The 26,419-nt window shown below is 47.6% G+C and overlaps 1 protein-coding gene across 3 annotated transcripts in view; it reads left to right on the forward strand.

Moving 5' to 3' along the window:
• Positions 1-2,026: 2,026 nt before the first annotated feature.
• Positions 2,027-26,419, forward strand: part of DSCAM (DS cell adhesion molecule) — a 731,493-nt gene continuing 707,100 nt past the window's right edge. For all 3 annotated transcript variants that reach the window (XR_011997624.1, XR_011997625.1, XM_072740401.1), the window contains exon 1: positions 2,027-2,176. Coding sequence is in view for 1 of the 3 variants with exons in the window: in XM_072740401.1 (XP_072596502.1) it covers positions 2,134-2,176 (43 nt within the window). In the remaining 2 variants the exon portion in view is untranslated. The remainder of the gene's footprint in view (positions 2,177-26,419) is intronic.

Genomic DNA, 26,419 nt, shown 5'->3' on the forward strand with positions numbered 1-26,419 from the left:
GTTTGGTATTTTAGTAGCTTTGATAGCACTTTTTCCCTTTTTGAGAAAGGAGCTCCCCATTTTCATTCTGCAGGGGATCCTGCCGCCAGCCCCGCTCCCCAACCCAGCAATAGCCACGGGGCGACTTACTACAGTGACCACACGTGCTAGGGATAGGCCGTGGCATCTCCACCAGCACGTGGGCGAGGAACCGCGGTCCTTTTCGCTCTAGGAGGCTAACGAGGCGCCGGCTGCACATCAGGTACATGGGCAGACTGTGCTCTGGGTCAGGGTTGTCTGACCCCGGGGCACCTGACCCCGGAGGCTGCGGGAAGCCACACCCAGGCGTGGCAGGGCGTTGAGATTCTGAGACCTGAAGGAACAGGTGCAGGTGCAGGAGCGGGATGCAGGAGCTGCAGTCAGGCCATCACCTGTCCTCCTGGACTGCCTTTGGGGAAGCCCGGGGAGCCAGCCCCAGGCGTGCAAAGCCAGAGGACACGGGGCGTGTGGTCGGGCAGGGCCGGGCCTGTGGTCCTGAGTGGGCGGCGCCACGTGACCCCCTGCAGCTGCAGAGCTGTGGCGAGCTCAGCCTCACCGGCTGGCTGGCCCTTCCTCCCACACGGGGCCTGGCCATCTTGTGCCCAGCTCTGGTAAAGCACCATTTTGTTTCTGCCTCACCATTTGCTTTTCCTGTTATTTTGCGAGCTGCTTTAGGTGTGCTTATTTCCCCCTTTTTGCGGATAGAGGGAAACCTGGGGCCTGGGCCACACGCCCAGTGCCCGGGAGGCCCGCTCCTTTCCCACGAGACCACCCTCCTTGGCCCCAGCCACCTCTCCTGGTCTTGATTGCCCCATCTCTGAGCTTTCTACCTTGGATCCTAGATGGGGGTGCATGCCAGCTTCTTTTTTTTTTTTTTTTTTTTTTTTTGCAAAGTGATAAAATATGGATGCATGCCCTTGTTAAAGCTTTGATTTTAATATGCTTATGACTTCAAGAACCATACAGAACGTTCAGGAAATATAATCATGCTGGCTTTTCACAGTAATGTGGAAGGGGTCCTATGTTTGGAATTAACTCAGATTATCAGCAATTTTAATCAGTTTCTTTTTTTTTTTTTTGCACCCTTCAGAGAGCAAAATCAGGATTGCCTGTTTGTGTTCGACAGTGTATTTTGAGATAATTAAAAATTAGCCCGTGAAGCCATAGAGATCTTTACAGGAGCAGGAAGGATCCGGAGGCAGCTCCCCCCCCCCCCCCCCCCCCCCCCATCCAGGCAGGCACACGAGCTGGACTTTTATATGAGGGTAAACACGAAATCCGAATCCAGCTGCACATTTTATGAAAACTGCTTAACATTTCATGGTCACCTCTGCTTGGCTGGCAGCCTTCCGGAAGAGTCACCCCTGGCCGCGTCTTATTAGCAACCTGCAAGGAAATAACTAAAAATAATCGGCCGCTTGAAATGCTTCTTGAAGCCTCTGAGAAATGCATCCTGATAGATGACGGTGCGTGACTCCGCGGTGGCTGCGCGCTCTCCTCCATCCTGCCTCCAGTCCGGCTCCACTTCTCCGCTGCTGCTTTAAGACTGCAGAGCGCCCCAGCGGCCAGAGGCAGGGGAGGGGGGTCCCCGCTCGCTCCGCGCCGCCCGCCCGCCTCCCAGGCAGGGAAGGTTAGGAGGGAGCACTGCGATTCGGGCCGCGGGAGAGGAAAGATGAGCCTGCCCGCCCGCCTGCTGCCTGGATGTGGAGGCTGAGGGCTGGCGCACGGGAGGCCGCTTGCTGCGCATCGGGGGCGCCGGGTGCCCGGGATGAGCTCACGCCCGCGTCTGCGGCTCTGTCCACCTCCACCTGCAGACCTGCCGGCGGCCCCCTGAGCTGACGGCGCACCTGGGCTGCAGCCCCGCCGGCCCGCTCTGGCCGCAGCGTTGGGCGCGGCGCCCGGGAGCAGGTGTGCAGGAGCGCAGCGCGCGGGGAGCGCAGCCCTCGCCCCGGAGCCCGGCCGCGCCGCGTGCCCGGGCGGCTCGGCGGCAGCAGCAGCGGCGGCGGCGGCGGGCGGGCGGCGGCCCCCGGGCAGGTGGCGAGCGAGCGGAGCCGGGCGGAGCGCGGGGGGCGAGGCCGGCGCGTCGCTCGCGGGAGGCCGGGGAGCAGCAGGGGCATGTGGATACTGGCTCTCTCCTTGTTCCAGAGCTTCGCGAATGGTGAGCCTTTCGGTTTGTGGCGGATCTCATTGCTTGTATGGACCGGAGCGTGGAGACGGGGTGCGGGGAGGCATTGGGTGCATGGGTGCATAGGTGCATGGGTGCATAGGTGCATGGGTGCATGGGTGCATGGGTGCATGGGTGCATGGGTGAAGTCTTTCCCTCCTTCTCCTCCCCCCCACCCCAATCTGTGCTTAAATGATCATGCATTTCTTTCTTTCTTTTTTTTTTTTTTTTCTATATTTTTATTTCTTTTGAGAGGAGAGGAGGCAATGTAGGGAGGCCGGGAGGTGTGTGTGTGTGGGGGGGGGGGGTTGGAAAAAATTGCTCTGTAATCATTTAAAGGAGCTTACCTAGCAAAGTGACAGCTCCGAGCTAACTCCAGTACTAGATAGCTAGCTCGTTTCAGAATAAACCAGGTTTGGCGACAGGAGGAGAGACTGGCGGAGATCCGTCGCCACTTTGACACGTTACAACCTCAAAGGGACACGGCATTCCAAGTGTGGGCAGGAGGAGGGTCAATTAAGAACACTTGCTTTCGCATTCAAAGCGTTTTCAGCTTTTAAAAGGTGTGCTTTAAATCGGCTGCAATTCGTCTCTCCGGCAGCAATGAAGCCCTTAAGAAAGATCTGTCCTTCCACTCCCCCCACCCCCCACCTCCAACCTTCTGGGTACTACATATTCCTCACAGTCATCTATGTAAAAATATGCACTCATAAGCATGACATCATCTGAGATGTTGACAAATTTTTCAGAAACACCTGTACAGTTGTACAAATGACATCAGTGAATATCGTAAATAAGCATTCCTTTCCTCGCGCCCAGCAATACTGCATTTTGAAATGCTTTCTTCCTGGGGATTTGGAAAGCTATTGCTCTTGCCTGAGTCAGACCCAATTAGTAAGTGTGATTGCACCTTAGGTTGCCTGTCACCGCGTAAATATGAACTTACATGTATGAATGGCTTCCTCTCATTTGGGAACTGGGGGAAATTGTCATCATTTGGCATTGCCTGGGAGTAGCTAGCTACAGCCTAAATTCCCATTTCAAATTTTGGAACACAAATCTGCATAAAATGTATGGCTTGCTGACAGTTAAAATTAAACCATTAAGCCAAATCCCCTACCCAGGAGAGAGCGAGAGCGAGAGCGAGAGCAAGAGCAAGAGAGAGAGAGAGAGAGAGAGCAAGGGGGTGGGGGTGGGAGGCAGGAAATCTCGCCCTGGTGAGAAAATGCCAGAAGCCAAGGGGAGGCTCTAAGATTTTCTTGGAAGATGCACAGGGAAGCTCTGAGTGTTAGCTGCATAGGGGTGCATTTTCTTTGCCTCTCTAGATAGCATCCTAGCAATCATCACACTGACAGGCCAGAGGAGACGCATAAACTTTGTAAAATTAAAAAAAAAAAATGATGACTAAGAAAAGGTAGAGCTGAACCAAGGCGCTCCTGGAATTAACATGGAAACGAGGCTTTGCTCTCTAATATAACCTAAAGCCAAGTGTTCAAAACTTTCATTTGGAGGTTTCCCAGCAGGAGAGAACCGCAACAAGTTCTGACATGACCCCATCTTTCCCAGAGGGCACTCTACCTCTTGTGCAGCCTCGTGGGAATTTACCTTGGGGGAGAGATCTGCTGTAGCTAATGTGTGGTGATGCATCAGGAAAGTCAGCCCTTGATGCTGCTCTGCTAATGTGAACTCAGAGAAAATGGAAAAATCACATACGTCGGCCGGTGCCTCCGAGCCTTGACGGCCTGTCTCACCTGTCAGGGTGTACGTCTCCAGACTCCTAGGAAAGGCCGGGATCATAGGATGAGATAAAATCTGCATCCTGTTGGGAAGTGTGTGTTTCAGGATGACGGAAGACTTAGTGCTTCTGAGTGGCAGTCAATTAGTGTTTTACAGTCTCACAGAGGTGACAAAAATAGTATGGGCGAATTTCTGGTTCAGGGATGCTGTGAATGTGCGTGACTTAAAAAAAAATTAATTTTCCTACTAAAATCATCACGAGAGACTCCTATATAGGGAGACAATTGTGTAAAACCTCCAATAGGCTATATGGAAAATAAATGCAAAGAATATGCATGTGCATATGTATGTCCATTATCTTCTTACACCTTTTTCAAGACCTTTAAAGTTGATTGATAATCCCCATTATTGGGATTGTGATGAACACAGGTAGATTTCACAATATAAGCCTGTACATGTAAATGAATATTTTACATGGCCGTATTATGTGGCCTGATGCTATCCGTCAGAAGGCTGTGGAAAAGGCTGTGGAATTCTCTTATATAAAAATGGCCTTCTCTTTATATGACCAAGCATTAAAAAAAAAAAAAATTAAAAAAAGAAAGACCCGACTGTAGAGCTTTGGGCTCTTTCATTTTTTTTTTTTTTTTGGAGGGGGGGTGGTGGTGGTGGTGGTGGAGGAGGAATTAGCTTTAAAGAGTTTCTCAATGAATGATGTTCAATGCACACTGTGCAAAGGATCATAAAATACATGGTCATGTGAAAATAGAATAAAGGTCCAATTTGGAATGCTTGCCCGTTCATAGGACCACATTTCAAAAATGTGAAATCAAATGGTTCTTACCTATCTGAATGAGACTTGGAAAAAAAAAAAAGGAAAGAAAAAAAAATTTTCAAAAAAAAATTTCAACAACTATCATAGCTTGGTCTCCCTGAATTTTGAAAAATTCCTCAACGTGGGTGATAAAAGATCTATGAATTCTAATACCAAGCTGATTACCGCTAGGCCTCAAACAGCAACATGTCTGACATGATTTCAAAAAACTCTATTTGTAACAGATTATGCAGTTTGATATTTTGGGTGCTAACAGAATAAGAACCGCGCAAGGCATCTGCATTTTCACAATAGGCAACAGCATTTTTTTTTTCCCCACTGAGGTAATGGGATGTACATTTATTTCTTAATAAAAGCACGGTGGCTGGACAGGCTGCCGACAGTGTTTTGGGTGACAGAAATGAGAGAGCAGTCCCTTCATGGGTTAAACCCTTGAATGAATTACCTCACCTGATCAGGTGCTGTCATCATGTTTAAAGCAGTCAACTTGTTCTGCAGTGTTCTGGAAATACTCACGGGAGACCTTCGGTTATAGTGCAAGGAATCGAGGTCCACGTATGTGCAGACACACATCCACACACACACGTCCCCGGCTGCCTCTTCAGGACAGGATCATGCTGCATTGTGTTTGAGCACAATTTCTCGTGGTTTTAACCCCACTGAGCCACATTCTAGTTTAAGATTCTCATTAAAGGCATAGACAGGCCTCCGGATAAGCAGAATGATGAACAATAAGCATATTCATTCCATATAATACATTTTTGCCGGTATCTTTGCCTCCCTTTTGATGGACCCACGTGTCCCTGACATCTTTTCTTGGGCCGTGGAAGCTTGACCTTTGCCGTTTTGCTCTTTTCGTGGGGCTCGTGGAGATTAGGGATGGTGGGTGGTGGGAGAGAGACAGGTGCTCTTCAGAGCGGAGGTAGGGTGTCAGGCCCCCCCCCCCCCCCACCCCAGTTCATCTCCAACAGGGTATCACAGACTGCAGACTGGACATTGTATTTAAATGTAGGAGTAGACCTTTGTGAGCACAAATGCGCCTTGGGGGCTTTTAAAGTGACTTTTATTTTGCTCATGTAAATACACACAAGTAAACGATGTCATTAGGTGAAAATTTTCAGGGCCTCCTGGCCCTCCTCTGCCTCCCGTGTTTTTATTAAACGGATTCAAATTCTATCTCAGAATTTCAGAGCTCACCTGAAATTGCTCGGTCCCTTAAGCTGTGAACCCCCGCCAGATGCCCTCGGTAGGAAAACAAAATGCCATACAGACCTTTAATAAATGCCAGCCCATCCTTCTCTACTTCTTGACTCCCTCCTGGATGCCACTTTGGCGTGACCACAGTTCATTGCTGCCTCGGGGAATCAGGGACCCACTGGTACGGCATACAGCACGCTGGTAGGGGAAATAATTTTGTTTAAAAAAAAAAAAAAAGGCCCAACGGAATCCCTAATTCGTGGACCTCCGCGTAGCTATCAAAGTGTTTTATCACTGATGGGTCTGAGATGAGATGCAGTGAGGATTTCCTGAAGAGACTCATGCAGTGTACATTGAAACTTGATGTAGAAGGACTGAGAGAGAGAGAGAGAGAGGGAGAGAGAGAGAGAGAGAGAGAGAGAGAGAGATGGAGAAGGTCATTTTATAAGGAGAGACCTATCAACACTGCAGGAGACTAGATACTTAATGTTTGGAAAATTAAAGGATGGGTATCTCAGGGGATGCATTTACAAAATCAACGGCATCCAAAATTTCACAAAATTAGCTGACTTCTCCGGGTGAGATTATGAACTTGCCTCATCAATAATTAATAGGCAGTGAAGATGATACATTCCGGATTAGCTCCGGCGGGGCGTCCAGGAGCGTTCCCTGGGTTTGCATGTGTGTTGGGTGCAGCGGGCACACCAGGCAGGGGCTGCCGTGTCTGGGCATTTTCTTGGGTGCTGGGCGGAAGTGCCTGCCCGCTCTTGGTGACCGGCTCCAGCGGCCGGCCTAGGAGATGGAGAGGTGGTGCTACCTGCATGTCAATTGTGTCCCTGCCATAGGACACTAGTGGGCGGCAAACCTCGCAAGACTGGTGCAGCCAGCCTTCAGCACAGCGGGCAGACCCGCCGCCTCCGGGGAAGCAGTGTCGTGCTCGGCGGCCGGGCCATCGGAGGCTCCCCTCCCCGCCGATCTCTCCGGTTCCTGGGCCCTGTCGCCCTCGGCTCGATGCACTTGTCCCGGGAGCAGTGCGAGGGCTGTGGCACGGAGGCTGTGTCTGTCCCGCTGTCTTTGTTTCCGATCCTATAAAGGGCCACCGCGCTCGCAGCCCTGTTGCGAAACCTAGAAGGTGCCTAGCGAGGAAGGTGCATTTGCATAGCCCCTTCCAGAGTGGCGGCGGCGGTGGGGTGGTGGTGGGGTGGGGGGCCCAGGCTTGCGTGCCTCTTGGAGGTGGCAGCTCCGGAGCAGCCCCGCGCCTGATTGGCTGACCTTCCAATGTCATTCCAGGAGGCGCTGCTGGCTTCCCCTCCTGCTGCTGGTGACAGGGGTGATGCTGCTGCTCCTGTGCCTCTGCAGTCTGACTGTCTCACTGCCCCGGGGGTCAGGGCTGGGGGGGACGGTGGCCAGGAGCCCCCTCCCTGCTGCTCCCCCAGGCAGGCCGGGCAGCACCTGTTCACCTGGGCCGCTGTTAACTCTTCACCTCCCAGAGACCTGGGCCCAGAAATCCTCATCATCCATCTCCCTCCCCCCATATTTGTGTTCTTGTTCGTGTTTTGAAAATAGGAGAAAACTCAGAGTGGCATTTCCCTCCCTGAATTTATGGGTTAATTGAGATAAGACAGTGGGAATGGAAGATTCCTGCAACCTGACATGTACCGATTCTGGACTCCCAAGGTATAGCACACAGGGCGCCTTCGGCAGGTGACACTGTCCGCCGAGGGGGCAGGAGGGAAGTACCAAGGGGCAAATAGATGACCAGTTTCTGGCTGGGAGGCCAGGATGTTGGGCAGGGCTGGATTCAGAGACCTGCTCCCCCAGAGTAGCTCCCTGCCTCATCCTCTTTCGTGGAGCCTTGGCCATTCCCTCGACAGGATCAGGGACAGTCCATACTGTTTATTTCTTTGGTGCTAATTTGGCTGGTGGCTTGTGTCTCACTCTCTAGAGGGTAAGGTCCACCGTTTAGTCCCACCGTGTGGAGCACATGCACGGAGCAGGTGGAAATAGATGTTGGCTGACTGAGTGAACGAAGGGACAGATGAGAGAACCCTACTCCCTGCCATGCCCTTCCCTTCTCCCTCCCACCCACTCGTCTCCCATCCTCTTCACCCTTCCTTGGCTCCTTCTGGGCCCCAGGCCCTTAACCATGGTGCGAAAGGTACTAAGCAACTGTGTGGATTCCTTGGCTCCTGCCATCTCCATCTGATGCACGGACTCGATTCATTTGCTAGAAGTACTTCTAGAGCATTTCCCTCTCTTTTCCGAAATGGATTTACCTTTGGAATATGCTCCAGGACTCCATCACAGGGACATTATGGTGATGTGGTTGCTTTTGGTGCTCTTCTTGACGAGGATTGGCTCCAATGTCCATACGTGCACTAACCGCCTCGTTCGCAAGCACAGGCTGCTAAGTGCATGATTTAGAAATCCCATACGGTGTCTACCGCCCGGTCGCGTTCTGAAAACCAGTCAGAAGCATGAAATGGACACAGAGGTTTCCCTTGGGATTCTTGGGAATTCATTTCTTCATCAAAGAGCCACCCAGGGCATCAAAACAAAGCTCAGTTTCTTAGGCCTTAGTTGACTTACAAACATCACATTACGATTTTCTTAAGTCTCCCATTAATTTAGGACTTTCTCAGCGTTCTCTCTTTTTCCCCTTCGTTTTGCAGCAGAACCAAATGTAAAAGTTAGTCCCTTCCTCAAAGTTACATGAGAGGAATGTGTTTTATTCATTACTGAAGTTTTGACTTTTGTTTAAATACAAGAATCAGATTAGGTGTCATAGTTTGCAATGCTGGCTATCTTTTGATATTTGGAGGTCTGTATTTGTTCTGTGTTGATTAATAATTATGGTATTTTTAGGGGCACCGGGGTGGTTCAGCAGTTTGGCACCTGCCTTCAGCTCAGGGTGTGACCCCAGAGTCCTGGGATCGAGTCCCGCATCGGGGTCCCCACAGGGAGCCTGCTTCTCCCTCTGCCTGTGTCTCTGCCTCTCTCTCTTTCTCTCTGTGTCTCTCATGAATAAATAAAATCTTTAAAAAAACTTATGGTATTTAAAAAAAAAACTCATTTGACTGGGTGAAGTTTTGGTCCTTAAGTCCCGTGGAATATGTAAATCATATGTATCCTGGTTTAGCAGAGAGGGGAGGAATGGGGTCAGCGAGGTGTTTGTCAGGATAAGAGGAAGGAAGAGGCTTTTGCACAGAGAGGAAGAATGACAGAGATTAATAAATCTTGCCTGCATCCCTATTTAAGTTATTTTTACGCAGACAACAGTGAGTAAGATTTAAGAGTGAGCAAGCAGTCCTATTTATAGAAAGCCGTTTTTAAATGCAGTGGTTGAGACAGTGAAAGAATTGAAAACGCCAGAGATCACCTTTGTGCTGAACGGCAGCTTCTCCTAACTTCCCGGCACGGGACAGGAGTTTTGGAGAAGGCCAAAAGGGCATTCCAGCCCTGGCGGGAGTATGGAGAAATTGCTTTTAGATGCTGCAGAATGTTCTAGAACTCCCAGGGTTGAAGTCTGTGTCTGACTTGGGGGAGGGGTGGGGAGCCAGTGTATATATGGTTTGGAAACGGGGCCTGGGTAGGTGTGGACAGGGCAGCGCAGGGTGGGCGCGGAGTGTGCCGTGTGGCCACAGGTGCTCCCTGGGCAGCGCGCATTGCCTCTCTCGCAGATGGTCGGCCACAGGGAGTGTGGGAGGGCCGAATCTGCATGCATGTTTGTAGCAGAGCAGTGACTGAGAGAGGGGTTCAGGTTTAGGCTCCCTCGATGATCACAGGACCCTCTGTGTTAATCGCGTAACTAAATTCCGGAGATTTAAATTGTGCTATTCGCTCCTCAAAATGGTCAGTCCAGATGGGCAGGCCAAGTCCCCATAAGCTGCTTGCTTGGCATAAATGTCACAGGACAAAGGAAAAAGAACACACCTGCTCTTAAAAATGAAAATCGTCTTCCTTCCTAGGACTGCATCTGCTCCTTGGAACAATTTGGTTTTACTGGTCTCAAGTGGGCCTTATTTCCTATTAAGAGTAGAACTCTTGAATTTGGAAATACTGCTGGTTTACAGGTTGGAAATGTGAACAAAAGCCACGGCCACGTCCTGGCCCACCCCCGGGCACGATGCTGTGAAAAGCATTTGCCTCTTGTCCCGGGAGGAAGCACCTGTACAATGGGCCATTTTGTGGTCGGCCTCTCCGGACTGTGGAATGGGCCTGTCTGCGGAGGTGGTTGGAAGGAGATGTGAACACTCTAATTACCGATTTTGAGGGGTGTGAGAGCCTTGCCTCTTTTAATATCGAAACGAGGAACCAGGAAATAGTTTTAAGCCTCATTTTACATAGAATTTAAACAATTCTTCTTGTCCGCTGTGTGCAAATACAGTGAACGTTTATAGTTCTCTTTTCTAGATACCTGAACTCTCAAGTTCCTGGATACTTCTGCAAAACTACAGGAGTGATGGCACTCGCAGGGAAGATCCTGATGCCCTCAGGGTCCCCAGGTGCCCTGTGTGTCCTCTGGGGACCTCCGTGAGGAGCACGTAAGGCTAGGCCTAGAACCCCCAGCAGGCAGGATGCTTGCCGAGGTGGCCTGCATCATGCACACTGGGCCTGATTTGATCTTGGGTTCCCGCAGGACACTAGAAACCCCAAATCCCAGCCCAAATCACAGCTGGGCCGTGTGAAATAGCCGATGGCCGTGGAGACCCTCACCACTCACACCTTTTCTTAATACTGAATAAAGCATAGACGTCCCTCACAAAATCTCTGCTTCCCTCACCCACTGAATGAACTTCAGGGCGATGGCAAGATTTCTGTGATTATGTCATAAGACAAAAAACAAAGTCCGAAGATAATTAGAACCACTGCAGTTCTGTGTGTTTTTATATTTTATTCCCCTCCCCCCCCTTTTTTTCTGCATAAAGGACCTGACTTATGCTGTGGAAACTTTTGAGTAAACATATTTTCTCATTAGAGAGACCCGAGACTCATTTCTTCTCTCCACTGCGGCCTGATTTGATCTTGGGTTCCCGCAGGACACTAGAAACCCCAAATCCCAGCCTGCTTAATTACAGTGTTTATTTCTTAATATTGGCTGTAGAGCAGTTTTAATAACTGATTTGTAGCTGCCAGGGTAGAAATAACAATGCTTTGTAATATTACATGTGAGACTTCGGGGGTGAGACAAAGACCCCCCCCCGCCCCAACTCCAACTTGGGCAACTTGACACCATGGAGAGGGCGCCATGGTTAACTTGTCACACGTACTGGACCCAGTCATCGTGGTTCCTGCAAAGGGTAGTCGTTTGCCTCTCTGGTGGCCAGGGAACAAGAAATGTGTAACAAATGTGAAATGCTCTCTAAGGAAAAGAATTATTCTTTCATAAATTATTCAGGTTGGGGAAACCCAAGTTAGCACTTCCTGTCTGGCACCTTGACGTGAGAGCAGAAGGCAAGTGGGATGGTTACTTACCAGACATGCGCATGCGTATTATGACTCCCCTGAATCGATACCTAAGAAATCTCTGGTGGCTACCGTTTTACAATAGACTTGATGGACATTTACATAGAAAACTGGGAAGACAAAATTTGACCTACGTGTGATGTTGGTCTTTGTCTTGGGCAGCTACTTTGATTAGTGGTTCATTTGTGTCTTGCGGCATCTCACATTACCCGCCTTGTGATTTATGGTCACAAGAGACCCCCTCGTTCTCCCTCTTGGCCCTCGCTGATGATGGGAGTGGGAGAGTACGCTGTAGGCTTCGCTGGCATCAGGTGCTTGGAGGCAGTGGGAGTAAAGGTTATGGGAAGACCAAGGATATGGAGAAAGGGGCTGCACCAGCCCTCATGTCATGACCATGGAACAGACAGAGGAGGAAGGAGGAGGCGAGGTGCCTCCAGGCCATAGTCTCTTGACACATTGGGCCCTGTTCTAGTTAATGTGCCTCCTTCTGGACCTTCTTAGCTGTGGATCAACGCCACTGGTTCTCATTGCCCCTGGGGGCTAGGGCAGGGAGGAAGAAGTTAAGGAAACTTCCCAGAGAGATTTTCCCCTTATGAGTCTTGGAGATTCTGATGCCAGCACCAGAAGTGATGGAGTGGGAGTGGGCTATAGTTGGAAAGTTCCCCAGGTCTCCTTCCAACGTGTACCTTTGCCAACTTTTTCTCCATCCCTGTAGGTTCTCAACTTTGTGCAGAAGACTCCGCTAATAGTTTGTATAGTTTCCTGGCTCTCATGACCAGAAAGTCTTGTTCTGCAGTTCTGGGATGTGCATGGTTTAGATAATGGCCTTATTTTTCTGATCCAGGTGGCCCTAATATCCCTCTGGAGTAACACACACTTGGCAAGGGACTTGTTGGCCCCTGTTTGACATGAGGGCCAGACACTGGCTAAAAGTCAACCCAAGGATGTTTCAAGTGGACCTCAATTCTTGGGGAACTCTGTATTGAGTAGTGATTTATCGGCAGGGCTGAACACGTGTGGGGTTAGGTAGTCATTGACTACCATACAGACTTGGGTGGGCTTCGGGAGAGATGACAGTGAAAGCTGGAAACAGGGAAGACCCTGAGTGGGGGACAGTGTGATCCCATCAGGGGCACTTCTAATTTGGATGCTCAGGAATCGTTTATGGGTCTCTCTGATATCTATATACCTTAGCGTCTAAGCATATATATGTGGGCATGTGGGCCATTTTTTTTCTTATTGTTTGAGTTTGTTGGATGTTCAGGTTTATTGCTAGCATGTGCTTTGCTTATGGGCTTGGTTCCCTTTGCATTTTTTTGCACTGACCCCTTCCTTGCTAGCAGCTAGAGTCTGAGAAGAGAAGCCCTTGGAAACCTACATGTGGCCCCATTGCTCCAAGCAGGAAGCCCATAGTGCGAATCCGAGCAGGTGACTGTAGCGAGCAATTTTGAGTGACGATCAAGGGCAGATTGAGACAGGACAGGAGAATGAATCTATTTGCGGCTTGAGGTTTTGCTTCGGTGCCAACCCGGGAACGCGGCATATGCCTTCATTCAAATATCGGTGCTCAAGCTCCTTCCAAAGCCAGATATAAACGACTTGGGGATGGTTTACTCTTTTGGGTTTTCTTGGTCTCTTCCTCCTTCTTTGAGGCAGATCACCCCAAATTGACTATATTTATCAAAGGGAGCATGTGCCGTCATGCCAAGTCTTCATAAAAAGAGAAAATGGCATATAAGGACATATATGCATTTTTAGACCTTGTCACATGTATGATAAAATTGAGGACAATTACTAGTGTCAGAATCATCCTTTCAAAACACCGTGTCCTTGATTTTTGAACTAAAATAGACTTGAACGTGTGCTGGAGAGAGGCCTAAATTCGGAGCCTTAAAAAATATCCTTTTGTGTCCTGAGATCTTATTTTAGATAATATTAAAAATAACTTTCCCTCCTAGGCATCTTAAACAAGTTTGATGTTATAATGCTTTGGCGATTTTATTGTGATTCACTGCAGAGATAATCTTTCAGAGCGGCTGTTTTGATACGTAGCTTTAGAAGAAAAACGGTATGAAAGGCATCGCGGGCTGAAGAAATGTGATTTCTGCTTACTCAGAACTACAGGAATTAGGGGAGACCCCGTTTCTTTGCAACAATAGTCTCCTACTCCTACGTTCCTCTAAAAAGGGGGCATTGTGCTAGGAAGTCAGCGGCTCTACCGAGAGAGTTCGTGGAAGATCTGGTCTAAAATAGCTCCCAACCCGTCTCTGATCTAGAGCTTTCGAAACCTCCACGGTCTGTACAGACTGTTCTCTTCAAAATTTCGTACCGGCGTAGGTCACTGTCTTTTGATCTCTCCCCTGTGGGAAGGGTATAAATATTTCCATCATCAAGTTTAATGACCTGCAAGGGACTCACGAGTCATTGTAAATGGTTAAACACTTTCCTTAGAAAAAATACAAATGAGAGGTTGTGTGACTCAGATTTATTTTTAGAGCCAATCACCTTAACCCATAGAAGATATTTATTACATGCCGTAGTAGGTGTTGAGCGTTTTCCCCTTCGGTTGGTAGCATCTGCGTCCCTCTGCAAGCAGCAGGCATGAGCATCCTCAGGGCCCGTGTGTCTCAGGGCCGAGCGGCTTAGGGCCGTGCACCGAGCCTCCTGCAATGGAGATGGATTTGCAGGGACCGGAGGGGCTTTCTGCACTTAGTCCCTTGTCATTATTTTCACCTTCTCTCTCTCTCCTTGGAAACTGGAGCAAATATTAGAACTTAGGTGCACACATGAGAGAGAGAAAAGAGCTGTATGGCCCCAGGATCCAAGGCCTCCGCTGGCTCAGGCAGCTGGAAGGACCTGGGGGGGGGGTCCCCTCAGATGAAGTCTGGGGGCAAGGGACAGTGTCCTTTCAGCCGACGGGTGACCCACTCAGGAGTGCCCATGGAAGTCTGGAGATCTTTGCGAGGGTGGGAAACTGATATTTAAATATTCTTCTGAAGCGTCCAGGCATCGGCATTCTCGGTTATTGTGAAGCTCTGAACGGAACCATGAGACACAAAGTAAACTCTGTGGAGCTATTATTTTAGGCTCATTATTTTTGGCAGCTGGAAATAAAAGACACCCTTCCACCCCTCCCCAGCCTTTTGTGATCTGATCATTTTAAAAAGTGGTATGATCTTGACAAAATGTGGTCTTCAGCCAAATCAGTGGTTCTAACCAGGGGCAGTTTCACCCCCCAAGTGATAATGAGCAATATCTGGGAACATTTTCGGTTGTCACCATTCTCATGGGGGAGGGGATGCCACTGGCATCTAGTGGGTGGAGGCCAGAGATGTTGCTCAACACCCCACAACGTACAGGACAGACCGGACCCCTAACCGCCCCCCCCACCCAAAAAATGATTTTCTGATCCAAAATGTCAGCAGTGCAGAGGTTGAACAACCCTGAGTTAAATCATTTTAAGGCCTAGTTCCTACAATAGAATATCAGGTCTGTGCTTTTCTGCGGATGCCACAGCGGCCCCGGAGAGACAGCAAGAGGCAAGATGTTCTGAATCTCAGTTCTGATTCCTTGGCTACCAGACTCCAAGCTGGTAATGCTTGTGGTTGATGAAGCTTTATTTACTATTCACTTCTGATTTTTTGTCAAGAGTAAAAAAGAAGAAAACCAAATCTGTATCCCCTTTTTGGCCGAATCAGTAAGAGCAGGAGCATCGAGGTGTTGTTCCTCTAGCCCTTTTTTCCCCTCAAGTGATTATGCTAATTAGTGTTTGATCAGATGATTAAATTATAATTCGATTAATCCTGCGTGCACAGCGCTCAGAATGCATTTCTCTCGCCTGGTTACCTTGTGCCCGGAGCACCCTGTTCTGGCGGACGGAGGCTTGCTCTTCCCGAAGATGTGGATTTCTGTTTTCAAAGCACTGCAAATCCTTTGTTGCGTGGTACAAGGGAGAGGGGATATTTCTGTAACCTGTTCTCCCAGGCAGAGGCTGGACTGCGGAGGCCTCTGGGAAATGTGGAAACCCTAGCTAGGAAGCACCAATTATTTGGAGACGTGAGATGCAGAGAGGTGCTGCAAGGGCAGGGAGCGCCCCCACCCAAAGGAGGCTCTGGGCCCCACCTCCAAGACCACCAGCTGGGCCTTTGGCTCTAGGAGACACCTTCCCTGCCACCTTCCTCCCAGGGCTGGGGGTCATCATCGGGGGGAGCTGCTTTAGCTCATGCTGGGCCTAGAGGCATGTTCTCTGTGTTTATTTCAAGTGTGTTTTTCCTGAAAAAAGTGTTCCACCATTTTGTGTTGGTGTGTTTGGGTGTTTAATAGTGCAGCTTAAAGCATTGGTGTTCACCACTGTTTCTAGGTAGTGACCTCTTGTTTACGCCTGGAGCTTTCATCTAGGTGCCTCACAGGTGTGTTGAATGAAGGCCTGTGACATGCCCCCTGATAGGAGAAACCTGAGATGAGTTGGGAAGAGCATGCATGGTACTGATGGCAGTTCCACTGTGAATAGATTTCGCCTCCAGGACGGGAGGTTGCGTGGCTCATTTTGTGGTTTCAGGAGCTTGGCAGTTGTGGGGTTTTTGTTTACACACTGTCCCTATTTTCTCCCTTTACGTTTATGCAGTGGGGGTCGTCTGGTTACTAGAAACATCAGTATTTAGGATATGTATTCTTTTTTTCTATCAGAATGCACGTGTGTTTGGATCTGCCTGGAACTTATGGCATTTGCATTTAAGACCAGGCCAGAAGATGAGACATGAGTCATCAGTCCCACATCTCTTGTCCTGAGGACCACTGGGACCACAGAATCAATGACAATATAGGGACTAAATACCTGCTAAGATGTTCATATCTCCCCTACTCTGAGAAGATTGCAGTATCATTTTTAAAAGGATTTTATTTATTTGTGTAAAGAGAGCATGGGTGTGGGTAGGGGCAGAGAGATAGGGAGAATCTCAAGCAGACTCGTTGGTGAACGTGGAACCCAATGCAGGGCTCCATCGCCTGACCTTGAGAGCATGACCTGAGCTGAAATTAAGAGTGGAACAAGGGATGGTGGAAGAGAGGTGGGTGGGGGATGGGGTGACTGGGGGATGGGCATTGATGGGGGCACTTGACGGGATGAGCACTGTTATACTATATGTTGATAAATCAAACTCTAATAAAAAATATACAAAAAAAAAAAAAGAGTCGACACTTGACGGACTGAGCCACGCGGGTGCCCCGTGTGCAATGGCATTTATAAGAGATCGCCATCTTTTGATTTTCTTTGAAGAATGAAGCTCTACTTGTTATTCTTCACACAAAAAATGAAAGTAAGAGGAAACTCTCATTTGCTGAGCATCTGAAGTGTGCTTACTATCTTATGTGCACTTGTGCTTCTTAGTGATAGGAGTGATGATGATGTCATTGGCAGTCACTGGCATTACTTACTGCTAAGATGTGAGGTATGACTTTAAGAGTTTATGGTAGTGCCTGTAATGCCCGAAGCTGGGAGGTAGGCATTAATACCACATTATGGGGGTGCCTGGGAGGCTCAGTGGTTGAGCATGTGTCTTTGGCTCAAGGCATGATCCCGAGGTCCAGAGATTCAGTTCCTCATCGAGTTCCCTGCAGGGAGCCTGCTTCTCCCTCTGCCTGTGTCTCTGCCTCTCTCTCTGAGTCTCATGAATAAATAAATAAAATCTTTAAAAAAATACCACCATTACCACCATAAGGTGGGGTCTACGGCCTCCACGCATCCTCACACAGTCCAGTGAGAAAGTACTCCCTGTGTCAGTTTTGCAGAATAAGAGCCCAGGATTTGCAAATGTTGGATATGGGCTGTGGTCAGTTAGGGCCTGTTGATTTGAGGTCCCCGTTATCCTGCATTGTGAGCATCCCCGAGATCCTCCAAACAAAGCCATCTTTACTCCTTTGAATTTTTTTTCCCTAAACTTTGAAAATGATGACATTAAGCTTGCTTTAAAAGTTGAGCAATAAAAAGTTGTTTTGAGAAAGTGAAATATGATCTCTGAAGAATGAGTGTATAAATGGGGAAAATTCATTTACTTTTCCTTGTCAGCTGTGGTTTATGCACTTGCGCTAAGTTAGGCAAGTAAGGGACAGGTTAATTAACTTTTATCCACTTTGGTGGTGGAGCTGTTTCATGGCACCATGCTCTATTGTCAGTGTGCTTAAGAGTGACATTTATATTCTGTTCATGTTATGTGGTAGGACCTTCCCCAGCCCCCCAGTTTAAATCGTGTATCTTTTTAAATACATTATGTTTGTTCTCGACAGACCGTCCGTTCTCTCAGGTCAAAATGTTAGAATAAAACCAGTTTGTGAAGTGGGTTATGAAGACTGGTAATCAAGTGTGAACTTAGCATCAACTAGGCTGTTAGGAAGAAAGACACAAATTAGTTCTGGGCACACAAGTCTGAATCTTACCAGCACAGCTGAATTATTTTACCAGCTTGCCCATGAGTCATGTACCCTGAAGAGTGGAGCAAATACTACCTAGACATTCAGGTTCATGGTAAGTAAGGATAATGCACTGCATACACCTGCCATGCCAGGGCCACATTCTTGTTATTCGATGCTTGTGTAACGTTTGAACCAGTTTCTCACACAGGACATATTTGCCTTCCATGGAGTGTAGGAAACACCAGTGCTCTGATGTGATGACAATAGCCCAACCTTGTAGGTGCTCAGAGCTTGACTGGCCCATGCTTCCCTTAGCTGTAGCTGTTTATTCCCTGGGTGGCCTCTTGGCACTACACCCACCACTTGGAGTTCATCGGTAGGAGGTGCTCATGGAGTCAAGGCCTGGATCCCCCAGGTGGACTCCTGTCTCAAGGTTTGCCTTTATTTCTATCCACTCAGCCACTTCTCACACCTTGAGTACTGCTCTCACAGAAGACCCGACCACAGAGAGGTGAGAAGATATTGGGCGTCCTCTGTATGGGCCAAGCAACCTGAAGTTTGTGGTATGAGTATGCCCGTAGAGTCACTGTGGTGTGGCATGCTGACCAAACCTATTTATAATAACTGCTAATATTTACAGAACACTGACCATGGGCCACTGACCATGGGCTGTGCTAAGTGCTTGATTGTATCATCTCATTGAATCTTCAGTCAAGTCTTTGAGATATTTACTCATATTATCCTTGGGGGGAATCAAGGTCATAAAAGTGTTGTAAAACTTGTAAAAGTGAAGAGGCTTTCTGAAAGTCACATATCAAGCTAGTGGTGAAGGCAAGTTTTGAACCCGGGCAGTCTAGTTCCAGAATGCCTACGTTGACTACCTTCCTATACTTGTCTGTGAATGAGTTCCGGATATTTGGGCTGGCTCCTGAGCACACACCCCAGTCGAAGTGGCGATACTTATCTGGGGAGGTGGAAATATGGCTTATGCCAGAGAGTTGGGATGGGCCAGAGAGCAAGCATCGCTTTCTTAAGTTTTCTTGGAGGAAGATGCTGGAAAAATGTGGCAATGTGGGTACCGTATTGGACTTTCGGGGTTTGTTTCAATCGCAACATTTCTAGGATCTCAGCTCTTTGCCAAGTTAGGATGCTCAGTTGGTGAAGTAGCACCAAGCACACACTGCCTGTCCCATGCTGTCTAGGACCAGGCACCAACACTTCCCAGCCTGTAGCATGTGTCCCATATCTTTCCATATCTATTCCCATGGTGTATGGAAAAAAATTAAACCCTGCAGATTTCAGCAGATGGTGCCCAAAGCCTTATCTGGTGCATCACCTGACAGTTGGCCTTGATGTTTTCTCTCTAACACCTCTTCTTCTGATCCCTTTCACTTGGAGGTTCAAGCCTACCCTGAATTCGAGAACACACTGCCATTTTCTGACAGGTCTTCAGCTCCGGTGCATCCTCCAGTGGGCCCTTAGATCTGCCCTCGGCCTCATTTGACTGCCTGTCACTTCCTGTTTCTGTGGGAAGGCTATTTTCCACCTTTTCCTTCTTCCACCAACCTCAAACTCTCCCTCCTTTTCTACTTGCAGTTGATGATCTCAATTCTTTTACCAAGAACCTAGATGAAGCCAGTTAACTACTTGGAATACTCCCTCCTCCTCACCTCAGTTTATCATGGTGTCGTGTCTGTGCCTGGTGTGATGGTTTCCCTTCAGCTCATTAGTGAAGGAGCGATTCAGATAGAGGGATTACTAGGCACCTGAGCACATGAGGTCCACAGCCAGTTTTTAGCCATGTGTGCTCATGGCCCATGGAATGAAGATATCCGCATGGTGCAAGGTGGCGGTGGCACCAGGGAACAGAGTGGACCACAGAGGAGGCTTTGCAGTGTGGAGGGTGCGTGCACCCTGGTTCACATGGAGGACATGGTTGGCTTGTTGGAATGACTCTGCGGGCACACTGGCTGGCAGGGAGCTGACACCTGCTGCACAGGGGTGAGCAGGGGCTGTGCCCTGTCCCCTGACAAGGAGGCTTATTGGCTGGGGGTCTGTCTGTGGGAGCAGAGGAGGACAGGTGGCCCAGCCCTTCCGATTTTATCAGGTATGGAGGCAGAGCTTAACACTCAACATTCATTTCAGGTCCTGCGCCCCAACACCCATGTACACTGCCTTCTGCCCCTGACAGTGGAAGCAACTGCCTTGATCCTCTCAAAGGCTGAGGCCTCCATCCATATCCAGAATTTCACTGCTTTCCATCCACTCAGGGACTTTGGCCTCATGTCTGTGTTCCCACTCTCAGACATGTCCTGGTTTCCCTGTCTTCCGGGTGACATACCACACGACATTATCTCTCCCATCAACACACTGGCATGTAGAATGCACTAGCATGTGGAACATATGAGCATGTAAGATGCTAACATGTGGCATGCACTAGTGTGCAGAGCCTGCTAACTTTCAGAACACACTAATGTGTAAATACACTAACAGGTAGACCATACCAGCAGGTAAAACACGAACATCCTAAACACACTAAACATGCAGAACACACTAAAATGTCGAACATGCTAACATGAAGGACATGGACACGCAGAACACAGTAACACAACACACTGATAGGCAGAACACACTACCAGCTGAACCCGTTCCTCCCAGCACCACCCTCACCTGCCTGCCTCCTTTCTCTGACATGGTTTAGAATAAACCTACCCAGCAGAGTTGCACGTGGCAGTACTTCTTGCACAGTGGAGCTGAGGATTTGGGTTTCGACGCCGGCACTGCTGATCCGCATGAGGCCTGCAGGACATGCCTGGTGCCTGCACACGAGTCCCATGGTCCCTGAAGTACTTGAACCCCAGTGGCCAAGAACGGAGGCCATGGATCCACTCTCCTGGACCATGCCCCTCCGTGTTCGTCTTCCCCTCACTGCAGATGAGAGATGAGCTGTTGGCCTGTGCACGCCGAGGGCTGTCTACACACCCCTTACAACCCCATGTGTCTCAGTCTCTCAGACACATTCCCATCCGTGTCTGCTGCCCAGCTCCACTGTCGGTGCTTTGTCAGGGTCACCATTGACTACCACGTTTCCCGTCTTCATCTTGCAAGATCCTCAGCAACTTTGGATGCAACAGGTCACTTTCTGTCTTGAACCACTTGCCCTGGGATTATGGGTATCACCCTCTTTGGGTTTGTCTACTGCCTCTCTGATTTCTCCTTCCTATTGTCTTTGCTGGTCTCCTCTCCAGTCAAATATGAAGGATTGCAGTACTCCAGGGCTCCCCTCACCTCCCCATCTCTCCTTTCTGTGATTTAACTTAGGCTGTGGCGTGAAATATCTGTATGCCGGTGATGTCCACATTTGGATCTCTGTCCACGGCTTCCCTCTGGGTTTCCACTCAGACCTTCCAACCCACTGCCTACTCAACATCTCCCCTTAGAAATCCTGTGGGCATCTCAGACTTTGACCCAACACAGAGCTCCTGGATTTTTCTCACCATCTGCTCCTGTCCCAGGTCCCCTGCTCATTCACTGCTCAGGACAGAGCCTTGGAATCACTGACTTCCTCCTTCCTTCCTGATTCATGCAAACCATCAGCAGGTCTAGTGACTCTACTTTCAGAACATGACCATTTCTTCCACTTCCATGTCACTTGATGCTATTGTCTGTTAGCAGGCTCTGCAATAACTGGCCAACTAGTCTGTCTGTGGACACTCTCACCTCCCAGTTGGATTTCCATGCAGTGGCCACATGGACCTGCTTAAGTTGTAAATCTGATCATATCACCCGTCTGCTTAAAGCTGGTAGGAATGTCTCCCATCGGCCCTAAAATAAGCCCGACATTCCTTACTATAACCTGAGGGCCCTCCAGGATCTGGCTCAGATTGGCCACACCACGCTGCCTCCTCTTCAGCCACGCTAGTCTTCTGGATGTTCCTCCAATGTGCTGAACTTGGGCACGCTCGGTGACTCAACTTTCCACCCACTCCTTTTTCTTCCTGGGATGCTCTATCCTGGATCTTTCCACTGTCTGCTTTTTCATTCAGTTCTCTGCCCTGATACGATCTCCTAAGAGAGGTCTCCCTTAATCATGTTCTTCTTGATACATGATACTGAACACTGCAGGTGCCCATAAGTATTTGCTGATTGAATGATTAAGTCAATGAATGCTCTTTCCAGGGATATAACTCTTAGGGGCTTGATGTCATTGCTGTCTTTAATTCTATTATCTCTTTTCCCCATGGAGTGATAATATCTCTCTGCATACCAGAAGCTTCTTCTTATGGAAGATGGGGACATGCATATTGAAAGGAAGGTCAGCAAGCATCATGCCCTGCAATTTTCAATCTGACCCATTCTCAGAGGCATAACAGTAAAAAATACCTTAATTAAAACAATTTTGGTCACCAGACTGAGGGCAGTGTGAGAAAGAAGACCATTTTTGTAGGTCTTCTATAGGTCATGGCAAAGTCCCAGGGAAGAGAGGACAGACTCACAACTGTAGAAGGTGCTGCCGGCGGTAATGATCACCATGTTGGACACACAGGGAAGGTTCTGTAGTGTTTATGGAGGCAGAAGCAACTTCTGATTAGACTGTTTAAAAAGTGCTTCACGGAGAAGGTGGTTTTAAGACTTGGCTTTTAAGTATGTGCAGATTTTCACTGGATAAGATGCACACTAAAGAGATGGTGGGAGCAGACGGAAAAAGCAGGGAAGTCCCAGATGTGCAGGGGGAGGCAGTAGCTCCATTCAGCTTCTGTGCAACGTCAGAGGGGGACTATGTAGTGTCAGAGGGGGAGATACATCTAACATGGGACAGGGAGCAGAATACGGGGAATTCGAATTCGAATTCAAATTCAACTTGTATCTAAGGTTTTTGTGTTAGAATCATAGTCTAGGTCATATGAGTGATCGGTGTTGTATCTTGCCTGGGGTCCAGAGCAAAGCAGAGCTGAGGACATTGGTAGAAGGGTGGCCAAGCGGTGCTAGGTTGCTGTGCAGGAAGGGGAGAGCCTGCATTGGGATGGTGGTGGGTGGCTGGGTGCTGACCAAGAGGGAAGTAATGGTGAGAATCTAAGCCTGACTCCTGGTGAAGTGGGGTCTAGATGATCCCCGTGGACCATCTCACTATGTAGAGTTGTTGGTAAACTAAAGATGTGAGTAAATGGATAGGTTTGCAGCCTTGTACAGGCATTACTGTCCAGACTCCTCCTCTTGAATTTTTTTTTTTGAGACTATATGGAATCAGCCCACCTGAGCACTGTATGCCACTGACAGGGTTTTACAATGCCCGGTGAGAGCCATTCCATGATTTGGTTATCCCAGGATAACGTGAGAGGGGCTGGAAACTGGACAGCAGATTGTACAGGTCAGGAGCACAGCCTGAGTGATGAACTAATGCATTCGAACCAATGGGAAACCAGCAATCTTCATTTCTTTTAGTTTTCCTATTTCTCTTGAAATGAAAGCATCCAAAAGTTTAATATTCACTGAGTTTGGATTACAGTTCCACGGTGGCAACCACCATCTATTATTTGTCGGTAATTGAGCAACATTTTGGTTTCTTTTCATGTGAACCGGTTTGGCTTCTGTAGACACCAGAAGATGAAGAGTCAAGCAGAGGCATGAAGATTTAGAATTTCTGTCATGGACTGTAACTAGATGAAGCTAAAGAGGCACCAGTTTGTGATGTTGGCACCCAAACATCCATTTTCTCTGATTTGTAAACTGTGCTCCACAGAAATCTATGGTATGGTTAAAAAATTGTGAAGTTAAAAACTTTATTCCATATTGTGAGTTTCCCGAAATCTCTCAATTTTTTTATTTTTAAAAGATTTTATTTATTTATTCATGAGACACAGAGAGAGGCAGAGACAGAGGCAGAGGGAGAAGCAGGCTCCCTGCGGGGAGCCCATCCCAGGTCTCCAGGATCACGGCCTGAGCCAAAGGCAGAAGCTCAGTCACTGAGCCACCCAGGCATCCCAAATCTCTCCATTCTTAACTCAAATTTAGATCCAGAAGAATTCAACTTAGGATAGCTTCAACCTCAAAATAATTTGCGGCTAAGTTCATAATTTGCATTTGTGGTCTCATTTCTTGTTTTGAGACTTACAGAGTGTCTTTTATGATTTATCTCTTTCGTCAACTTCTTTCCTCTTTCCTTTCTCTCCTTGCCTTCTACATGTATTCACACTCACTCACACACTATGTGTCCTTAGAGTAAACATTATTTCTTACAATGCATTTATCAGAAACTCCTTTGTTTTTGTAGTTGCTGATAAAGAGTTGTATTTTCAAAGCCGAAAATTGAAAAACTCAGTTTTCAAAACTGAAAATCATATGTGTATTTGATTCATGATACAGATTGTGATAAATTGTGATGATCTCAAGGGACCGATCATTGGTAGCACAGGGTTACTAATGGCTGATCGTGGAACCAACATAAACTCACCAATGGGTTTTCTTAGGAGAGGATTTCTTAATTAACCAGAAAATATTTACTGTACATATTTTATGCCCATTGGGAATATGGAATAAGAGAAGAACAGTAGAGATTTCTGTCCTTAAAGAATTGGCCATTTCATTGGGAAATCATGACATAATGTAAGTACAAGGAAACAAGATCTTATTTTATTTTATTTATTTATTTTTGGTTTTTGAAAGAAGATCTTTTTAAAACTACGGGTTAAACTGATAAGATCAACTGGGTTATCTAATTTAGTTACATTGAAAAATGATTTGTTGATGGTTCAGATAAGACAGTAAACTTAAGAAAAAAGATGAGGAAGCAAGCTTTGCAACGTGAAGTCAGGAAAGGCTTCATGAAAGAACAGCTTCAGCAGAATCCTATGGGGTTTGGATCAGGGCTGGAACAGCAATTTGAGAATGGGCAGAGCATTAGCAGCAACGGTGTGTGTGTACATTTGTGTATTTGTGAACACAAGTGAATGCATGAGCGTGTGTACGTGCAGCTTATAGGCTTGAAAACAGGGCTGAGCATTATAAATCAGGAGACTGATCCATGGTTTTGCAGCAGGCTGAGAAGCAAAATTCAGACTGCAACAAGAAGTTCCAAAAGACTCAGAGTGAGGGCGTGTGGGGAAAATTCAGTTTCCCATCATAGCGAGGCACTTAGAGAGGGTCAGAAGCACATGCACTGGACCCAGACTTGTGGCAAACGGCCATGTATGAAGGTAGCAATGACTGCAGCTCTTTCAAAAATCCCCAGAATTGGCACCAAGTTTTTACACCGTGGAAAGGAAAGGGTTTTAGTTTAAGGCAGGAGAAGATGAATGGAGGAAATAAAATAAAATAAAATAAAATAAAATAAAATAAAATAAAATAAAATAAAATAAAATAAAATAAAATAATAAAATAAAATAAAATAAAATAAAATAAAATAAAATAAAATAAAATAAAATAAAAAGATGTAGTGAATTCCCCGTCACTTACAAATGAAGAGCTTTACAAAAGGTAAAATTTATGACCTCTCCGTATGCTAACATCAGCCACGTTTTATGATCCCGTAATTACCTAAAATATCTTCTCTTGATGTCTGTACACACAGAGGGTTTACACAGTAGACAGAACGAGTAAAGGCAAAGTCTGTGCTGAGAGGATTTGCCCAGAAGAGGGTCTCTATCACCCTGCTTGAGGAGTGTTAGGGGGAAAAAAATGATCTTTAATTATTCATCCAAATTATAACCTAGTCAAATTTAGTCTTACTTGAGACCTTCTCCTTCAGCTTTTCAGACATAAATTGGATTTATATTTTACTTCTCCGGCTCTCCTTTTGTTCATGGTGTCCCCTACCTTCCCCATCAGCATGTCTGAGTGTCCAGCTCGTTTGCTATATTTTCCCTGTATTTAGATGCCCTTCCTAAAGACAGACTTACATTTTTTACAAGGAGGAATAGGTATTTTTTCCTCCAGGACTGAGTGTCTTTTGTCAAAGTCCAGAAAGAGTGATTCTATTCTCTAAATTTCTACTTCAGTGACTCATTGAATGGTGTCCTTGGAAGGACATCCCACAAGTGACACACAGGAGCGGCAGAGCTTGGGGAGCCTTGAAGGGGACAGGGAGCTGGGCGTGAAAAGTGGGGATCCCGGGTGGGGGGCAAGCCCTGGAGGGAGGTCGCAGGATGACACTGACAACGTCCTGACTTCTAGGGTGGGAAGAGTAAAAACAATGACCGCTTGGCAAAATCAAAACGCAGAGATGTTTTGAGAAAGTAAATGTGTGTGCCACGCTGGGGTCAAGGTACTTCCCTGATTATGGATGGTGGAGTTTAAAGCCATTCACTACGTGAAAGACATAGATTATGGCTTGTTATTATGCTTTAGAGAAGTGACTGCTTTCATGAGGGAATGAATATTAATTTGCACACCAAACCCGTGAGGTCCCTCATGTTAAACTGGGCTCCTCATCTGAAGACCCTCCCTCTTGTCTGTCTTTCCATGATCTTTTTCGTGCCCGTGGACTTCAACTTTAAGGTAATGTTTTGTTTTGTTTTTTTCCTCAATATACACATGTGGCTCTCACCTTTTACCTGGGTGATCTTTTTACCTTGCTGCTCACCTGCAGAAAGCCTTCA

This window comes from Vulpes vulpes, chromosome 15 (assembly GCF_048418805.1).
Source record: "Vulpes vulpes isolate BD-2025 chromosome 15, VulVul3, whole genome shotgun sequence".
Taxonomy (NCBI): domain Eukaryota; kingdom Metazoa; phylum Chordata; class Mammalia; order Carnivora; family Canidae; genus Vulpes; species Vulpes vulpes.